Below are 21902 nucleotides of genomic sequence, written 5' to 3'. Positions count from 1 at the left end.
TTGGTGAAATTATGACTACTAAACCAACATTGGTTTACTGATATAAAAATAAAGTTAGGGATTATGTAGGATAGGAAGCGAATAACTCTACTAGTGACTGCATCTCCTGATGCAAAGGACGCCAAGCACAAATATGCATTTTAAACAAAATTATACGAAATTTAAATATGCTCATGATTGCACATTGTTATTGATTTGTTAAGCTATGAAACGTTAAATTTCTACTTTAAATAAACAATGTTTAAATTAGTTTGGTAACTTGCACAAGTCCTGACATTTATTTACAATGGGAAAATTTTAACTGTAATGTGTCCTGTCCTAAATAATTATTTATTGTGTTTAGTGACATTTAGAACCTTGTCAAAATCTTATTAGACAAAATTAGCAAATAAATATAGCTTTTCATAAGCAACATTTTGGATCTTCTTCCATAAACAAATCATTTTTAATATATTAGAAGCTGCGAACTCTCATGAATGACTAAATTTCATTAAGCAGTTTGGAATATGAGAAGTTATAATAGTTTGACAGATTTAAAGAGAATAACTGCATGCATAGCATTGCCATACACACTCTTTTAACATTCATTAACAGCTAGAATATATACAGTCATGTAATACACCATCTGTAATGATTATGGCAGCACTAAATTTTATTGAAGCATAACTTCACTGAAAACATTATCAAATGATTTAAGAGGCAAAAGAATTAGAGATGGGACACTTTATAAAAAGCAATTAAACATTTCCACAAGAAACGGCAGAATCTAAGCAGTTTGAAAATGCTGCTAAGCTTTTAAGTATAACTTGGAATTTTTAAGGAAGTGTCTTCATTCATGTTGCTCATTAACCAAATGTTGCCTCTTTCCTGATGCTTTGCAAGGGGAGGGGGCTATTTTTTACGGTCAGGAGGCATCCAGGCTCCAGGCTGAAATGTATTTGCTGTACTAACAGGGTCTTCTGAGCGTTCAGGCTTTCTGTAGCTGGAAGCAGATGCGTGTCCTGTAATCTGTGTTTGAAGTGGCCCTACTTCAAGACCCTCTTTGGCCTGAAGGAGGCGGCTTTTTTCATCCAAATCTTCAACTTTAGCTTTCATTTCTTTTCTGTAGTTTTTATTCTGGATACATTCCTGGAGGGGAAAATGTAACACATTGAACTGACTGAAAGAAACAATGAATGCTAAGGACATGCACTTGGCTTGAGTGGGTAGGTTGCGTTGCTTTCACTTTTCACAACAAGAGCTTGCCTCAATTCAGCAAGTAGCATTTGAAGAGGCCAGGAATAGCATCCTCCAGTAGAGGCAACTTCATCGAGATTCAACTTATTGGAGTATAGTAATAGCAATAGCACTTAGACTTATATACCGCTTCATAGTGCTTTACAGCCCTCTCTAAGCAGTTTACAGAGTCACTTTATTGCTCCCAACAATCTGGGTCCTCATTTTACCCACCTCGGAAGGATGGAAGGCTGAGCCGGTGAGATTTGTGTATGTATGTGTATGTATATATACCCATTCCCATCCCATTGATGAGCTAATTGTGGATCAAAACCCTTCTATCAGAAAATACCAATAATAAATTATATACATACATTTTTAATAAAAAATTTAAACATCAGATGGCAGTACTACAAACTAAAATATTGTAGGAACAAAAGAATAAAGAAAAACCTAAAGATGCAAAAAGAAAACAGCAGAAAAATAGAAAAGAAAGTGATATAAGGAAGTGGCTTCTGATCTTCTCTACAGAAGCAACTACAATTTTAAACTGACCTCTCTCTCTCTCTCTCTCTCTCTCTCTCTCTCTCTCTCTCTCTCTCTCTAAGGTTATATCGTAACTCTTCATGATATATCCTAGTTAATCAAAACCATAAATCACAATTTCATCTATTCTCTTTTAGACAAAAAGTCCATAAAGAGTTTCTAATCGCCAATAAACATAGCGATTCAGAGGATTTTAAACATTTCAGTGAGATCATGAAGGAACTTGTTTAATTATGAAGATTAGTTTGAAGTAACTAAATTTTCTATTTTTCAGAAATATTTAAAATTTGCTTGTTTCATCAACCCAACAGTCCCAGTTGTCTTAACTACGGCTTGGAAAACATCTCAACCTATGCTCAAGCTTGATTTCAGTTTGGGCACCTTTCCATCTAAATCTACGGCTGGATTCACAAATTATACTAAGCTATAGCATGTTTATTGTTAGTAGTACAGAATAAAGACCCAATGACTGGCTGTTTATGAGCCATGGCTTATAAGTAGCACCATGTGAGAAGCAGCCTATTACTTTGTTCAATCAACTGCTTAAAATGCATGCTTCAGAATGATGAGTTACCTCATATGGCTTTGAATGTATAGACTTAAACATCTCTTCCCCCAGCTTTTTTGTTATTGTGAACTTCATCCTCCCTTCCTGAGAACTCAAAAGTACTCTCATTTGTATTCTTGAATTGGCTTAATAAAATACTTTATCCTAATAGTTGTCAGAATTTTGCTATTGCTAACTTAAAACTCCTTTGCTTTTTGTTTTAAATGTGTGTCCCAGATGATCAAACGCTGCAAGCTAGAGGCTGTCAACCACCATAATTTATCTTAGAGGCATGCAGCACATTACTTTTTCTTGGTCACCATTCTTTCACAAGAGCATTCAAGGTACATTTAATGTGACCTAAGGATTCCTAGAGGGATGCGGTTAAGACACTGAGCTTGTTGATTAGAAAGGTTGGCAGTTCAGCGGTTTGAATCCCTAGTGCCACGTAATGGAGTGAGCTCCCGTTACTTGTCCCAGCTTCTGCCAACCTAGCAGTTTGAAAGCATGTTTAAAAAAAAATGCAAGTAAAAAAATAGGAACCATTTGATGGGAAGATAACAGTGTTCCATGCACCTTTGGTGTTTAGTCATGCAGGCCACATGACCACGGAAAAGTCTCTGGACAACGCTGGCTTTTTGCCTTTGAAACGGAAATGAGGATCGCCCTCTAGAGTCAGGAACGACTAGCACATATGTATGAAGGGAACCTTTACCTTAAGGATTCCTAAGTAGGTCCCCATCTAGGCCCTTAACAAAATCAGCAAGGTATCCTATATCCCATGTCATCAAGTGACATTATTCTAATATATGCACTATGCAAAATCTATGTGGCAGTATACATAATGTACCAAAATGCTGCAATACTTTTTCAAAACAAGGATTTAAAATATTGACTGCCCATCATTTAAATTTATAACCATGTATTTCTTTAAAAAGAGAATAATGGAGAAAGAATACAGAGCAAATGTATCAAATAGTTTTACAAAGACATGCAACAAGATTATAATTTATTATCTGTGTATAATCAAAGGATTATTTGCCAAACGCAAGCTCAAAAGGGAACCAAATTCCCATATCAAAATGAAACTGAGATTGGACAATAATGAATCTCTATAATTCCAATGTAATAAGCCTACAGGGTCTCTAATGCTAACTGAAAACAATTCAACTGACTTCAATTAACTTTCTAATTTTTCTAGCATTCAAAGGTCAGACCCACAAGGAGCACATATAAATTTAACAAAGGCTCCTCCTCCCTAACATTTGGCCTCCAGGGGAAAGATGGCACTGACAAGATATTACAGAGGAGCAGCACAGTAGCATAGCATGAGATTCTATTTCATCTGTACAGCTTATATAATTATTTCCTATTTCTTTTCATGGGACGGGTGGAAAATGCTGCAAGGTGGATTATTGGTGAAATTAGCTTGTAATGGCTGCTGTTCCCCTAGCAAATAATCTTACCTAATTTACTGCTTCTGAGATACAGAGCATAATCACAGTATAAAACCCAATCCACATATTACACTTGGAAGCAGTATGGAGGCAATTTGCCATTATCACTGCCTTCTTTCAAAAATATTGTTAACTTGCTCATCTAGCCTACAACCATGCCTCTTGGTCATCCATCCAAGTATTTATCAGGTCCAAACCTTCTTAGCTTTTCCCCCCAGATTAACTAAGTGTTGCTATCTGCTGCAGAAATTACTTTTTACAGAAAACAATTATACAACATAAGATGTAGTCATTCCCAGACAAAACATCTGTCACTATCTAGGATTGTACTCTCATCAGCGTTACTGTCACAGCTTAGGACCGTGATGGCGAGTTGCGTAGCCATATTTGGTGCCACAAAAAACGCCCCCAACAGACCAACCGGAAGTTTGGAAATGATCCGTTTCTGGCTTCCGGAGGGTCTCCGAGGGGTCGGGGGAGGCCGTTTCCCCCCTTCCCAGGCTTCAGGAAAGCCTCCGGAGCCTGGGGAGGGGTCACACATGCATGCGGGGGGGGGGGCGCATGCACAGGGTGATGGGGAGATTGAGTGGGTGTGCGTGTGATAGTGCGCACGCGTACAATTTTGGCAAGCAGTAAGACAAAGGTTCGCCATCACTGGCTTAGGAGTTACTTTCATGCAGAGCTTTCTTTTCCTGCTTTTTCTTCAGTGATGACTGGAGGAATCCCGGTTCCCCTGACCCATGGTTCCCAATCAACATGGGAGGCAGCCATGGTAAGCTATTTCACCCTGCATTTCCCCCTTGGTGAAATCCTATTGGAAGTGGGAATCACATTTGAGTATTGCTTGTGTACAGAACACATCCATATGTACATATACCTTCCCCAAACATCTCTAAGCATAATTGCCCACAAACAGCTAAGCTTAGTTCCTTCTGAAATGAAACATGTTATAGATACCTTCATAAATTCATACTGGATGGTTTCAAAGACCATTTTAAACTGCCTGGGTTGTAAGTGTAGTGGAAGCTACATTAACATTTGTTCATTATATGAAAGCTGGCAATTACTTTTTAATATAAGTGGCCTATTGCAATAACAAGTGGCATGGTGGCCTAGTGATGAAGATGCTTGTCTTTCACTTGGAAGGCTAAGAGTTCAATCTTAGTAGTGACAGATGTTTCTCTTCCTATGAAAAAAATATCTGCTGTGAACTCCAGATAGGTGTCAGGATGGGCATCCGATCAGTAAATGCTCAACATTATCCAGTCACCATGATTCTACCCCAAATAGGGATTATAAGGTCGTAAAAAGGGAGTTTGAGCTATTGCAATAATATGTACAGAATAATTATCTTGCAAAACACACAGAATGATATTCTGATTTGGAAAAAGAGACGTTAAGCAAGTCAACACGGTTCAAAGTGAGGAAGCATGAAATAAAGCAAACCAAGGAAAAAGATGACAGATGTATGCTGATGGCTTGCAGCAAGAATCTGAATATGAAAAAATCACATATGATATGATCATTGTTATACTGAAAATGGGTATTATAGAGGTGGAAAAGGTTGATCCAAATAAGGCACTTACAAGAAAAATTACAAACATCTGGGTCATTTTGATTAAATAATCAGGTAGTCAATGATGGTGGGAAAACGCTAAAGACATGCTGAATTATATATAACCCCCCATTGGCTATTTGAATAAATTTTTTTTTATTCTTATCTTTACAAGCAAGGGCTAAACCACTGAAGACTCAAGATGGATGAAGTCATTCTTCACATCAAGCACTTTGAGTATAATGGATGTTTGTGACTAACTTAGCCAGCTTTAAAGGATGATACTGTATGAAAAATTCATGTGAGATAAGATTATTTGCATCTAATCAGGTATATATTGCACTTAATATCAAAAGCCATATGCCTCTGTATGGTGATTGCTGAACAATGTTACTGCCTTCCCATCATATTTTAAGCCTCCCAAAAGCAACTGATCAACAACTTTAAAAAGAAAAGGATTTGGCTCGCTGTGTCTTGCAGAGCTTGTATATTCTTAAGTGATAATGCATTAGAAAAACATTTTAATATGCCCACACAAAAAAGCATTTGCTCAGCAAACATTGCCACCATGTTCCAATACCAGGTAAAAGGACTTAAGAGACAAAAGGACTCATCCAGATTTAATTTCAAAGTTAAAAGGCACTGAACATAGCTTATTTGTACCAAGAAAAAAAACCTCTGACCTAGCATTGTATTAGATTGCAATATTTATTGGCAGCTTATTGCTTAGCATGTAGAAACTCAGACAATTATTATTTAATAAACAAATAGTTAAACAAACTGTAACTTAGTGTAATATTTGTACCATTTCAAACTGTTTAGAAAGATAACACTAATAAGAAACAGAAGTTATATGCTCTAGGCACCATCTTACAAAGGCACAATTTCTTCATGCCTCTGCCATTCTCATAGGTGATTCACTGGAAATAAGAAAATAAGCCTGCTGTTTTAATTACAGAAAAATTAATAAAAAGCTTTTAATTGACTAATCTAGTCAATTAATCTACAAAAACGTTGCAGCCTACATTTAAGAAACAGAATATATAAACAGGCAAGCATAAATAAAGTATGCGGGCAAAGTATGACTGAAAATATAATTCTTAAAGCATCCTGCAGTTGGATGATAGGAACTTAGAATTCAATGAAAATGAATCACCATGACTGGAGTGAGTTTCTCTCATGCTATTCCTGAAAGAAATAACATTCTTACAATCAAATAAGGAAGATGAGCATACACTATGATAACTAAACATAATGTAATTTTCAATTTAATTATTCTCTTCCAGGGATGATGGTGGGGAGATAATAATTGAAACTTTATGCTTATTACTACTCAGTAAAGTACATTTTCCTTCCTTGACAAGAAGGCTGTCAAAACAAATAATTATGGAAATGCTCGAAATAGTTTGAAACAAGACAGGAGCTGTCACGAAAAGTTTCTTCTCTTTAACATTTCACCTTGTATCCAACTGTGCAATTCAAAAGCCACTTAGTTTTTATTACTGCAAAGCAAACACATAGCACATTAGAAATGAAAAGTAGTTCTTTACCATACTTTTTATTTTTAACCATTTTCAGACCTCCCATACCAGCTAAGAAACCCATTAATGAATTCAATTTCATATTAAAACCTACCTCGTCCAGATATTTTCATTAAAAAAACAGCGTTGGGGAAAATCAACAGAGTATTTTTACTCTAATAAGCTCAGTAGTCTTTAACTCACCCAGCTTACAGTATTCCAATGAGAAACGGGGAGTCTAACTGAACGTAACAGTCCAGCAGACTCACAGAATTTAAGGCTCAAGATGCATGGAAAGAGAGGAACAAAGACATGAAAGAAGTCATTGGATGCAAAATCTTTTGCCTCTGTCCATTTCTCAACTCCAAATATCGTGTCTCTCCAAAAAGAAGGGCGGATCTTATTTTCTTTTGACCCCCGAAAAAATGGCTAGGCCTTCGTTTTTGGAGGGTTCTAATTATTAACTCACCTCGTGGTGGTGGCACTGACAGCCCCACCCAGCAGGAACCCGGTGCTGGCCCACTTCTTCTGTGGCCACTTGCTGCCACTCGCACGCATCGCCCCCGTCTCTGTTTTGCCTTCAGATGCCTGCCAGAAGGCATCTGCAGCCAATAACAGAGCTCAAACCGATACGGAGCTCTGTTATTGGCTGCAGATGCCTTCCAGAAAGCTCTCTGCGGCCGCAGAAGGCAAGGCAGGTGTCGGGGTGTACAAGGCCTGGTAAGTAGGGCAGCTCCACACAAACACCATCCCCGGCCTAGCTTATTTTTTACCTGTGTGCCTCACCCCACCGCCTGCACCAGGGGTGGGGGTCTTAATTAGGGCTAATGTTGTGGGTGGGGCTTAATTTGATTGCATACACTCAAAAACGTGATAGGGCTTCTTTTCAAGGTGGCTCTTTTTTTTTGGAAAAACACGGTAATACCTCAAGCCACTGGTGATTTACAGGGATAACCTGAATTCTTGGCTTAGGGAAGTACTATGATGTTTGATAGCACAGTCTGCCAGATGTTTAAGCTGGATATTTGGTGTTGTTATCCACTACTGAGTCCTTCCCAAGAACGTGGGATAGGGAGGAGTTGTTTTAAGGTGGCAAAGACAACCTCGCAGTATGGAAGTTGTTTCAAAATCTGTCTTTTGCAATAGTTTATTATTAGCATTAGATGGAGCCCATTTGATCAATTGTTTCTGAACCTTTTTTGGAAAAAAAAAACAGATCCAAAGAAAAAAGGGATGGGTTGTCTTAAAGTTAATAGCTCATGAAAAGATATTTTGTAACAGCCAGCCCAAATCAGACAACCCTCTCAATGTGTTGGACAAGTCTTCCTACCTCTTACGGTCATTGATTACTGGGACAGGACATGTTGGAAGCAGGAGACCAATAAATCTATTTTAGTTTTATGCTAAAACACAAAAGAAAATTAAAATTGAACACATCTAATATTATTTTTTTGAATTGTACTGAAATAGAATTACTACTGGCTGCACAAACTTTTTTTTTACAATTTTCCCTTCTTTCTTTTAATTCTGCTGGGTTTTTTTTTCTCTTTGGCTTTTCTTGATTTAATAGCATTGCTATTTTTAATGTGGCAGGTAGCAGGAGAGAGACAGTATTGGGAAAAAGCCTGCAATTGTCACTACCAAAGCTTTCTTCAATTCAACCAACTAAGTGTCACAATCACACTAAGCTATATTCACTATTTTTGACTTAGCATAATGTATGAACATTCATTCATTCATTCATTCATCCATTCTTTCTTTCTTTCATTCTAATTGTATTCTGCCAAGTCAACAGACTCATCCCATTTTACAGCAATCCGATTAAAAGCATTCAGCCAATTAAAACATTCACAGTAAGCATCACTTAAAATCAAAATTGCAACAAGAGTAGAATAACAATAGTAGTAAGAAAAAAAAATACCACAACCAAAGTGCCAGATAAGTAAATAAAGTTACATTTAAAATTCAAACATTTCACACAATCAAGTAGTCATTACATGTTTACAGAAGAGTAGCATCTCAAGTAGCTTCTGAAACATTAACAGAAATGGCTTGAGTTTTAATTGCAAGGAAAGGCTATCCCCTATTCCAGGGGTGTCCAAACCTGGGAACTTTAAGACTTGTGGACTTCAACTCCCAGAAATTCTGGGAGTTGAAGTCCACAAGTCTTAAAGTTCCCAGGTTTGGACACCTCTGCCCTATTCCTAGTGGCGCAACCAAGAAAGCGCATCTCCTGGTCTCCCTTTTCCCTTTCCTTGCAAAAGTAACATACAAAATAACCAGAAGCTTCTAAGAACCTACCAGAAAGGCTATTTCTAATGGGTGAAGGCAATCCTGCAGATACCTTAGCACCACGCTTTATAGACCAGTATTTTGAATTATACCTGGAAACCTGCTGGAAAATAATACAGTGCCCAAAGTGCAGTTGCAAAATTCTCTTGGCAGGTAATCCCCACCAACAATTTGTAACAACTGCAGTTTTCAGTCGTCTTCAGAGGCATCTGATAAATTGAGTGCATACAGCAGTATGAAGAAGTGATTAGGGCATAAGTCACTGTTAGTGTAATGCATAAGGAAAGCCACTACAGCTTGCTAGTAAGTAGATGTAACTTCATACAGCCAAGAATTTTAAAATATGTTGATGATGAAGCAACTTGAAGAATGCCAGATTTGGGAAGTATGCTGTAATGGATCCAGTACTCATCCATTAAGAGGGAGATTCTAATGTATTTTGGCGCCATCCTTTCCCATTCAAAACCTTTGCCACATTTATACAGTTTTATTTTGTTGTTTCTTAGCCTGATTACATGGTAAATAGTTCCTGTGGATTTTACTCCGCTAGTCGTTGCTGACAAGAGGGGGAGGTGCTCCTCTCCGTTTCAAGGCCATTGAGCCAGTGCTGTCTGAAGACATTTCTGTGGTCATGTGGCCAGCATGACATCACAGATTGCTGTTACGTTCCCACCAAAGTTGTACCTATTTATCTACTTGCATTTGCACGCTCTCTAACTGCTAGCCTGGCAGGAGGTAGGGTGAGAACGTTGCACGGCACTAAGGTCCCGAACCTGGGCTGCCGGATTTACAGTCAACAAGCTCAACGTCTTACATGGTGCAGATTACATGGTGCAGATATAGGATTGCAAAGATAGGAACAGAAGAGAGCAGGAAAAAAGGAATTTCTGTTTGTCAGCTCATAAAGTGATATTCCCAGGAAAACAAGTGTTAAGTATAATGGCAAGATTTGGGAATGAATCTGTTGGGGCAATAAGTGAAACAATAGAATAAAAGCTCAGTAAAATACAATAACTGACATTTCAAATTCTTTCCACATCTCCCAAAAAGTGAGATCTGGGGGGAGGATAATTTGTCACTTGGCTCAGTGAAAGATGTGGGCAGGGAGATTTGCTATAGAACAACTTCAACAAGAAATATGGTCACAAGCACCCCTCCCTTCAATAGCTGTCAAAGAGCATTTACTGTATCAGCAGGTGTTGTCAGAGACTGTCTAATACAGGAACCAAATCAATCTATCTGGCAGCCATTTTAAGAAAAAAATGTCTTAATAATAATATCAAGATACAAATGACCTGCCACACAGATTTACACATGCCTTAGAGAAGGAGGCAGGGAAAGGAATAGGTAATTTCTTTGGACTAGGTTCACCATTCAGATTTTAAGATCACTTATGATTTAAATCCAACAACAGCAATCACACACACACATACATACACACTCTAACACATTTCCTCTATATTACAGCACCATCTTTCTCCACGTTTTTGGGGACAAATATATCTGATAAAGAAGGAGCAGTGTTGCTGTTAGCTGCAAGATGAAAAAAGTGTTACTTAATTATTCCAGCCATTTCTCGCTTTAAGGGTCTTGAAGAAAAACCTGAGAAAATTCAGCAAAAATATCCACATAATTATAGGCAGTACTAGAGGATCTTTTGGGGGCCCTCAAGAGACAGTGATGGGTATAAAAGCTAGGGAATTATCTTTATTGTGCCAGTTAAAAATTAACAACCACACTGGGATGATGGTAGGGGACAAAAGATTGAGTGAAGAGGCTGGACATTCAGCCCGGGATACAATAAAAATAGAGGTTAAAACAATCAATAAAGTGTATGTAATAACACACCCTACCTCAAGTGTAGGTGGATTGTTTCTTCTTTTCTTCATCCATGCTAAGAAAATAAAAAAAAAAATTAAATATTTCCCATTCTTATATTTCATTTGATACCTACTGTATATCAACAATATTTTATGAATTTATAAGCTCCCTTTCTGTGTAACTTTAAAAAAAAGTTATTTAAGTTATTTTTAACTTTTACAAGTACCGTATTTTTCAGAGTATAAGACGCTCCGGAGTATAAGACGCACCTAGATTTTGGGGAGGAAAACAAGGGAAAAATATCTGCCTCTGCCTCCCAGCAATTTGCCTCCTTGCAACAAACAGTACAGACAATATACACTGTTTGTAGTGTTATATTTCAGACTATACTTGTACAGATGCTGTTAAAATGTGCTTTCTGGAAGTATAGTTATTCTCTGCTATTTAAAAGAATAGCACTTTTTAAAACAATAGCACTGGGCCTCTTCAGATCAAGCATTTATTTTAAAAAGCTTCTTCATTTTGTTATGTTGTCTAGAACAATAATAAAGCAGTTTTTTAAAAAACAAGTCTAATAATTTGAACATTCTATAGGCATTTATAGTTGTTTACCTACCTCCTTGCAGCAAACAGCCCAATTAGCACAAGGAAAAAAAATCTGCCTCCCAGCAATTTGCCATGTGGAGCAAACAGCAAGTTTCACTTTCAATTTCTCCCGATCATCAGCTGTTAAGAGGCTGCATGAATTGCTATAGCTTATTGAAGCCTCTGCAAGCCCCGTTTGCTGCAGGTAAATTGCTGGGAGCAGAGGCCAAAGGGTGGGGGCTGGTGGGTGGGTGGGGCTACATTCGGTGTATAAGACGCACCCAAATATTCACCCTCTTTTAAGGGGGAAAAAGCGTCTTATACTCCGAAAAATACGGTAATCCTTGATTTATGGCCACAATTATGACAGTTTCCATTGCTAAGCTAGGTGGTTGATGAGATGTGGCTGATTTTACAATCTCTTATGCCATAGTTCTTAAGTGAATCATTGCAGTTGTTAAGTAAATCATGTGATTGTTATGCGAATTCAGCTTCCTCCCTTAACTTTGCTTGTTGGAAGCTGGCTGGAAAAGTCTCAAATTATCATTAAATTTGTTTGCCACCCATCTCAGGACAATCACATGACCCCAGAATGCAGCAACTCTCATAAGTACACGCAAGTTATCAAATGCTTGAAATTTGATGCTGTGGTGGTCGTAAGTGCGAAGGCCAGCCATAAGTCACTTGTTTCACAGCTGTTGTCTCTTCAAATGGTCACTAAATGAATGGTTGTAAATTGAGGACTACCTGTATTCAAAATTATGGGGGGAAGGGAGGAATCAACAAACAATAACATTATTTCATTATCATTAATGAATTTAGCACTAATTTTAAAACAGCTACAGAAGCAACATTATAAAGTCCTAAATTAAAAAACAAACTTTAAAAAAAAATCAAGAACAAATCAGCCCTATTAGAAATATTCCATCAGAATATAACAAATGTTTTTTCATTACCAAAAATTAAAATCTTTCACCAACTTTACTATAGGTTTGGTGATAAGCAGCACTCAATATAAAATATCCCACATGATTAAAAAAAATTGAATCTAGGATAACATCAACAAAAAAAGAATCTGAGTTTGTTTCAAATTCCTCTTAGCTCTTTCTAACAGAAAAGTTAAAGCAGACTCTCCCAGTATAACCATTCAATTTTATTACTCCTTTGCGGTAGGCTGTACTTGTCTTTAAAGCTGGAGAAATATAAATCTATTTTTTTTTACCTCTGAGAGCAAAAGGCATTGTTTCTTCTTTATAAGATTAACAGATAAACATCCTAGATAAGCTATCTCAGCTAGGACATCTGATGTGAGATAAGGAAGGCTATTACTATATACATAGTAGGTAAGTCTGTATTGGAGCTCTAAATAACAGCAAAAAGACGAGCAGGAAAAAATACCTTTGGGTCTGTTCTATTAACTTTCTAGTGCTAAACTAGATTGCTAAACTGAGCTCTTTTACTCAAGATAACAGAACTGGACACTAATGGAAGGGATAAATCTGATTTATTCTGGAAAATATGCTTCAACTTTTAATTATACAAGAAGACAGTTATTCTCTGCTTTCCTAAGATTATGGTTAAAAACTGATGTAAATGAATTTGCTTATCAGATCATAATTATATCTAATGTAGTAAAACTAGTATTGGACTTTTAGGACAGTTAGCTATTTCTTTTTATTGATCATAGTTTCTCAACATTTAACTATTCCTGTCCCCACCTCCTAACTCCACTTTGCTTTATTTTTACAGCCTTAAAAATGTATTGATGAGTTTATCATTTTCATGATCATAATCTATTAGATTTATTATGGCCATGGGCTCCAAAATAATTATGTTCCTCTTGTATATAGTTTAGTTCAACATTTGTATCCTGTCTTTGAGAGACAATTCAGTCTACCGTATTTCCCCGAAAATAAGCCACGCCCTGCTAATAAGCCCAATCGGGCTTTTCAGAACATGCGCCATAATAAACCCTCCCCTGAAAATAAGCCCGCCCCCAGTCCCCGCCATTAACACTGTACCACCTACCGGTACAGCTTTTGGGGCAAAAAGAGGGCTCGCCGCAAAAACAGCGGCAGGCCAGCAATGTGATCACCCCCTCCTGCCTGTTCCTTCTCGTGCAAAAAAACACTGCCCACTCCAATGGCAAAGGCAGCCTGCCTGGTTCCTTTCCTCGCGTTCCTTGCCATTGTGTTCAGGGAAGCGGCTGGTGAAAACAAAACTTCTCACGAGTTCAATCAAACATCTTGAAATCGCGAGAAGGGTTTTTTTTTTAACCAGGGGCTCCCCTGAATACAATGTCGAGGAATGCAACAAAGCTAGAAAGGTAAGAGGCACGCCCCGCGGCCCAACACTGCCCACTTTGCCCCAATGGTAAAGGCAGCCTGCCTGGTTCCTTTCCCCGCCGTCCCTTTAACGAGGGGCGGCAGGTGGGGTGGGGGGGAGAAGCGAGGCACGCCTCCTACCTTTCCAGCTCTGTCGCGTTCCTCGCCCTTTCGCCGATTGAATCCCCTTGTAAAAAAATCTCATTAGTTCAACTCGCGAGATTTTTTTTACAAGGGGATTCAATGGGCGAAAGGGCGAGGAACGCAACAGAGCTGTCAGTCTCTGGTAGCGCTAGGACACGCGTCTCGCTTCTCCCCCCCCACACACCTCTCCCCCCTCACTAAAGGGACGGCAGGAGGGGGAACCAGGCAGGCTGCCTTTACTGTTGGGGCGAGGTGGGTGGTGTTGGGCTGCGATGCGCACCTCTTTCCAGCTTCATTGCGTTCCTCGCCCTTTCGCTCATTGAATCCCTTTGTAAAAAAAATCTTGCGAGTTGAACTCATGAGGCTTTTTTTACAAGGGGATTCAATCGGCGAAAGGGCGAGGAACGGAACGGAGCTGGAAAGTTAAGAGGCATGCCTCGCTTCTCCCCCCCCACCTGCCACCCCTCGTTAAAGGGATGGCGGGGAAGGGAACCAGGCAGGCTGCCTTTACCATTGGGGCGAGGTGGGCGGTGTTGGGCTGTTAGGTACACCTCTTATCTTTCCAGCACCGTCGCGTTCCTTGCCATTGTATTCAGGGAAGCCCCTGGTAAAAAAATACCTTCTCGCGATTTCAAGATGTTTGATTGAACTTGCGAGAAGTTTTTTTTTCTACCAGCCACTTCCCTGAGCACAATGGCGAGGAACGCGACAGAGCTGGAAAGGTAAAAGGCGCGCCTTGCTTCTCACCTGCCCCAGAAATAATAAGCCCTTCCCTATAATAAGCCCAAGGCCATATTTCGTGGGGCAAAAGAAAATAAGCCCCTGTCTTATTTTCGGGGAAACACGGTAGCAGTTAAAACACCAAGCTAGAAACCAGGAAACTAGGAATCCTAGCACCTTAGGTATGAAAGTCAGCCAGGTGATCTTTGAGTTCATCTAGCTGGCTTTCGTACCTAAATGCAACAACAATAACTTGGGCCAGTCACTGTTTCTCAGTCTGTAATGTTGGGCAATTCTTGTTGCAACCAATGGGTCAATATTTGGTTGATCTGAAAAAGAAGATCCTGAATTTGTAGGAAAATGCTAGGACAAAAGAATGTACCTTGTTTTTTTTCTGAAATATCATTCTTAGAATTCAGCATTGCAAGCTACTCTGCCAACTGCCATGAGTTCGATCCTAACTGGCTCAAGGTTGACCAAGCCTTCCATCTTTCCAAGATCAGTAAAATGAGGAGCTAGATTGTTGCGGGCAATGTGCTGACTCTGTAAACCGCTTAGAGAGGGCTGTAAAGCACTGTGAAACAGTATTTAAGTCTAAGTGCTATTGCTGTTATGAAATAAAATGAAGCCTCTCTACATTAAACAATCATCATAACTATTAAATAACAATACATTATAAAACAATTGTCTTCAGTATGGTTTTAAGTTGGGCAGGGGATGTGCAGACCAGATTATTATTATTTTTTCAGGTCACTGAAAAATCTATGAACATGAGAAAAATTATTGTATATTTAATTTAGATAAAATATATATTAAGCTAAATTCTATGAATTAGGAAGTGAGAGAGTGAATTTACCTAACAAAAGGGAGGTAAAAAACACATAAAAAGACAATGTGTGAAGAACTTTCCTTCTTTTGTCTCTTATTGTGTGCTCTAGTGGGAGAAAAGGCTGACTGGTACAAAGAGATGATGTAATCTCCAACAAAGGAAGATGGGAGAACGTAGCTTATTGCAAGGAATGAATCTTAGTTGAAAGAAGTGAAAATATTTGTGTACAAGAATGCATTTTCCCCCGCTTTGATATATGGATATGAAAACAGGGTGTTAGAAGAAACACTGAAGGTGAAAGTTGTGAGAATTGATTTCTTAAGAAGCAAATGTGATAAAACAAGAAGAAATAGGGTCAAGAATGAATAGGAGAAGGATTGGATAGCAAAGAAAGCGACCATTTTGAAAGTAGTACACTGAGATGGTTTGATCATACAGAGTGAAGGACAATTAACTCAGACAAGAAACACAGGAAAGAAGTGTGAATGAGTCAAAGAGGAAAGAGGAAGAAAGAACACGATGTGGTTTCTAAAAAAGGGATAAATGAGAAGGCAATGTATGAAGTATGTTTACTTACAGAAAACAGAGTTTGTCAGGGCCAAAAGATATAGAGAAATATGATGAACAGCACTGAAGTAAGGCACACTGAGTAGTATTTCGTTTGTTTTCATACCTACAATATATACCTAAGTAAAGTAGTGTGCAATATTTGGATCCAAACATGCTCAGGTACTTTGGAGTTGGCAGGGAGACCTTCACAGTACTTAACCAGCAGCTATGCATTTTCCTCACACAGTAACTATACAGGCATAGAAAAACATGTTTTAATTTTTAAAGTTTATATAACTTGAGCAATTCCTGACAGGTATCATGAAGTGCCCATACCAGACCCAAAGTATCTCTGCTCACCCTGAAACAGAACACGGCACATCTTTGTATGCTGAATATTTTCATCTTTAATATTTTTCTATTTTTTTGTATTAGAGATCAAGGTGCATTAATTGAAAGACTGAGTACTAGTTGAATAAATATCCTAATCAAGAATTTATTTCTTTCCTAGACTTTTTAAACCACGATGTCCAGTTGTAAAATATATTAGGAAGCTATGTTTTTTAAGTTGTTTTTTTAATGAGGCTATAAAGCAATTATAAAAAGTGACAATTATCTGCTTAAGAAGTGATGACATTGTTTAAAAAGGCCAGGACAGAAGCACTGAAGCAGACTTTTGCAAGAAAAATTAATATGCATAATTGTCTTCCATTTTAAAACAAATATTAACATTATTTTATTCATCCAAATTATTTTAATTTGTTCTGACTTAAAAATGCCAATCTGAATGAGACGGACTTGGAAGCTTATTTAAAAGAAAGCAAATAATTCAAAATAAACTGCTCCAATAAAATATTGTATCGTTCAGATCACGATTTTCTTTTCTATCACTATCTAGTGATCTGTTTCCCAGCAGAAACTGTATTTCTGCTGGAAAAGAGACAGTGAGACTGACGATTATCAGCATAAAATGAGATAATGAAATGATAAATAAATGGTTTTCATACTAGATTCAATACTAAAGCAATATTGATGCCTATTTTTACTGTTGAGTTCTCTAATATTAATTCACACATCTTTCTCGATCAGCTACAAATGAATTTAAAAATGAGTAATAATGCAATTTCATTATGACAAGAAGCTATCTCAGAGATTTCTTTGCTTCCTTATTCTTCAAAAACATAGTATCCCAATATACTCAGTATATTCAAACTTGGCTACTATTGATTGATTATCTGTCATCAAGTCATTTTTTACTTCTAGCGACCGCATAGATTATTCTCCATGATGGTTTATCCTTAACTTGTTCCTGCACGCATTCCAACGGTGCTGATTGTGAAAGATGTTAGTCTACATAAGCCACTAAAATAAGAAATATCTCCCTCCCCCCATGAATAAATCCTTTATTGGAAGTTAGTAATTCTCAAAGAACTTCTGTTACCGTATGTGATTTGCACAAGAAATCTCTACTTCAGTTTAGAAAAAAAATGATGAAATAAAATCAGAGCCAATTTTAGTAATTGTTAGAACTGTCCCTTGTTCTTCAAATTTTGAAACATAGCCAATGTGTCATCTGTTTTTAGAAAAAAACTTTGTAAATTCTACCCTAACAAAACAAAGCACTTTTATGGAACTGCAGCCAAATAGTTTCTAAGTGGAACAGTACCCTCCCAGCCAAAATCAACAAAGAAAGTGTAGAAATGTATAGAGTCCAATTTTGCAACATGCTCTTGCACAGTTTTGTAAATCCATTGTAGTTCAAATCATCTAATTAAACAGTTGCCTTTAATTGTAAATATGGTATAGCATTATCTGTAACATGTGCTCATGATAACACTACCATTTTCTAAGCAGAATGGAAGCAAGATAAACTGGACATTTCATATCTTGAGACCTTGGCATTCTTTCATTTCAGTGCTCATCTGCATTCTCATTAGTATGCATGAGATTTTCATTGAACTTTAAGACTCCTAGTGGCATATAGCACATTGTAATAAGCGTAAAAGTGGGCATGTAAATTAAAACTCCCATTAATCACTAAATGTTACCCATTAAACAAAGAGGGACCAACTTGAATGCAGACTGTAAAACACAGCATGAAAAACACCAATGCTGACACCTCCAAAGACACTGAAAGTGACTATATTTTTCACGAAGACTAACAATATGGAAAACGGAAATAGCACCTTCTCTCTTCAGATACAATCAGTGTCCACTGAAAATTAAAAATCATAAAGGTTATGACCATTTTCTGCTCTGAAAAAATAATGCCTTGCATTTTGTCTTAAAAAGAAACCTAGGCAAAGTAAATATGGATGTTCCCTAGATATGTAAGTAAAAGCAAACCTAATCCTCTGTTATTATGTTCCTGGTTTGAACAAGGAAAACTCATGTTCAAGCTTCCAATGAGAGTTGGGAGTTTTGTGGGAGGTCGGCAAAAATCATCAGCTTACTTTTATTTGAAAGGATTGGTAAGTAAAATATACCCAGATTTTATAACACAAAATATATCCACATTTTATAGCACATATACAATGGAAATACAATACAAAATAATAATAATCAATTGAAGTAAATATCCTATGCTAATTTCTATTCATCCCAAGCAGAAAGATGAATCATACATTCTTTGAAGAATTCAGTACTATAGTTGGCTATTATCTATCAAGAATGTCTTGCTATGTATGAGCAACAATGCAGTCCTATTGCGTAAATGTACTCTTTGCCTATCTTTACAGAATATGAATAAGGAGAAGGAAAACAGTTTCTAATGTTATTCTATTTCAAGCTTTATTGGGCAAAATGAGCATGAAGAAATCGGTAAAACAGTTATAAGTACTACTTCATTTTGAGAAACATAGAAACCTATGAGTTCTGTATCAAGTTTCTAACCTTGAACTATTGAGAGTCTTTACTATTCTATAGTTATTGTATTTTATTTTATGGTACGTTATATGTTATGACTTGTGGTTACAATACAACTATAGTTATTAACTTAGTAATGGGAATCCTCTGGCCATGAATTAAATACTGCTTAAAAGGTCTAATAATTAAGCTTGAGAAAAGCTTTCCAAACTGATCAATTGAGAAGGGAGTGTTTGCAAATTTTTTGTTGGTGCAGGGTGTGTCTGGACCAGATATGAAATATGCCCACACCTGAGTAGATTATTTCTTCAATTTACAGCTTGCTTTTCTGTTCATTAAATTCTCAAGATGCTTACTCCATTAAAGAAATGCACAAAAATTAAAAAGAATTTCATCCACAAATATGTGCAACTTCAGGTTCCTGTAATGTATGTTATATGCAAAAGGGCAAAACTCTGTAATGCTTGTAAACTGTAATGGACACTCCACACTAGCAAGAATGGAAAAACGATAAATTCCCACAGCTTCATATAAGGGAAAAAATTAAAAACTGGAATAAATGTCTTCATTCATTGGAACTGATGTAGTGAAATAATGTTTTGAACACAAAGTTATATAAATGCTTCTCTTATAGAGAAGAAGGCCTGCACTTTTTTTACATCATAGTCTTTAAATGGAAACATTTAGCAGTTGAAATGTTAAGTAAAAAATCCAGTTAATGTTGCTCTTCGTCTTTAAGGACCTGGGTTCTTATCTGTTCTCTTTGTCACAAACAAAAATACATTGTACACCTTCTTTGCCAAAATAATGGATAACAAAACAAAGCACTTTGAACGTTTTCTCCACATTCCCTAAAAGGAGCTGTGTTTAAAGAAAAGAAAAAAAGACTACAGCTTATTCATAAAACTTTATTTATATGCTCTTCACAAATCCTTTCAATTTAGTGCCTTGGTAAGGCCACACTTGGAATACTGCATTCAGTTTTGGTCACCACAATGTAAAAAAAAATGTTGAGACTCTAGAAAGAATGCAGAGAAGAGCAACAAAGATGATTAGGGGACAGGAGGCTAAAACATATGAAGAACCGTTTGCAGGAACTGGGTATGCCTAGCTTAATGAAAAGAAGGACCAGGGATGACATGATAGCAGTGCTCCAATATTTCAGGGGCTGCCACAAAGAAGAGGGAGTCAAAGCTATTCTCCAAAGCACCTGAGGGTAGGACAAGAAGCAATGGGTGGAAACTAATCAAGGAGAGAAGCAATCTCTAATTTCTAAGGAGAAATTTCCTGGCAGTTAGAACAATTAATCAGTGGAACAACTTGCCTCCAGAAATTGTAAATGCGCCAACACTGGAAGTTTTTAAGAAGATGTTGGATAACCATTTGTCTGAAATGGTGTAGGGTTTCCTGCCTAAGCAGGGGTTGGACTAGAAGACTTCCAAGATCCCTTCCGAGGTCCCTCTGTTATTCTATTTTAGTGCCGCAATAATCACAAAGGGAAGAAAATGCCATGGTAATTATAAGAATGCTTAAGTGTTGTGTTAAAAAAGCAAATGCAACTAAAAGTATATCTTGCCACACATGGTTTTGTTTCCTAGGTAATAAGAATTTTAGATGTGCAAACCTATCCTAATCTTGGGAAAACCATCGAAAAAGACACTTAGCTTACATGCATAATTGTCAAGGCTCATTCGATCAAAACTGCTTTTCTTACTTCAAAATGCACTCAGAGCGGAATCTTGCATTTTTCTATCCAACTTTCAGACATTATATTAACTTGCTCAGGTTTTTTTAAGTCAATACTTTAGAACTGAGCTTTGAATCTAGGTTTATGTATCTAAATCTATGGATCAAGTTCACATCTATCTGCAAGTTCCATTTTTTGGGGTGGTGGTGGTGTATTTATTAAAATGGAACAGCACTGTACAAGAGAAAATGATGCCTGGAGAGACAAAATGTCAAGAAAGACAAAACTGTGCTTTCTTAAGTATTCTTATATTAGTAAGTGTCAGGCTAGAAATGTTGTCTTGTCTCTCTTCTGTACAACTTGGGAGAGGTCGGGGTCAGTAAGTCATGCTTTTCTCCAACAATGCCAATGATGTCTTACCTTCCCACTCTGTTGGAATGGCTCCAGATTCATACTGGTATTCTTCTAGATTGACAGCTTTCACAATTCTTCTCTCTTTAATGTTCTGACCTGTTTCAAGGGGAAGAAATTGTGGATAATTAAAAATGATTCCATAACTGATATAGAAATACTTTTATTGTATTTTTCCAAAAACTTGAGAATTGTAGTATGAAATAGTATATACATATACTATGTATATACACTGTACATGGTATAATGGTACCTTGATATTCAACTGCTTTGAAACTCATCAAATTCGGTATTCAGTGCATTTTTATGCAAAAGTTGTCCCAGTACTCATCGTTTGTTTGGTACTTAACGTACAAGAACTTATCTAATGTTTTTATTAATGACCTAGACAATAGAATGGATGGGCTGCTTATCAAATTATGATGACACAGAATTGTCCAGGCCATCCAACATCACAACTGCAAACTAATCTGAACAGATTGAGAAACTGGCCTAAAATGAATACAATGTCCTTTGGCAGGGAGAAAGTAAGGTATTAAAATCAGGAAAAACAAAGTATATAAGAACCACATACAAGATGCAGGATCCATAGTTTGAAAACACTGGAGGACTTGAATATGGCCTTGATAAGAAGCTGAACAATGTGAGGTAGCTGCTATGGGAGTAAACACATTTCCAGATTGCACCAGAAAAAACACTGTGTCACATAGGAAGCCCTTACTCCTTTCTAATACTGCATTGGTGAGATTACAATACAATACAATAGTAGAGTTGGAAGGGACCTTGGAGGTCTTCTAGTCCAACCCCCTGCCTAGGCAGGAAACCCTATACTGTT

General features: G+C 37.3%; 1 protein-coding gene across 1 annotated transcript in view; it reads right to left on the bottom strand.

The window, feature by feature from the left end:
- Positions 1-628: 628 nt before the first annotated feature.
- NDUFAF2 (NADH:ubiquinone oxidoreductase complex assembly factor 2) overlaps positions 629-21902 on the bottom strand; it is a 52987-nt gene continuing 31713 nt past the window's right edge. Inside the window, exons 2-4 of the mRNA XM_081945873.1 lie at positions 21077-21166; positions 10986-11026; positions 629-1128 (exon numbers count right to left, since the gene is read on the bottom strand). Of these exons, the coding sequence (XP_081801999.1) occupies positions 892-1128; positions 10986-11026; positions 21077-21166 (368 nt within the window). The 3' untranslated portion in view covers positions 629-891. The remainder of the gene's footprint in view (positions 1129-10985; positions 11027-21076; positions 21167-21902) is intronic.

This window comes from Natrix helvetica, assembly GCF_964273705.1.
Source record: "Natrix helvetica genome assembly, chromosome: 2".
NCBI lineage: Eukaryota > Metazoa > Chordata > Lepidosauria > Squamata > Natricidae > Natrix > Natrix helvetica.
Note: the sequence above shows the minus strand (reverse complement) of the source record. Positions and strands in the feature narration are given on the sequence as shown.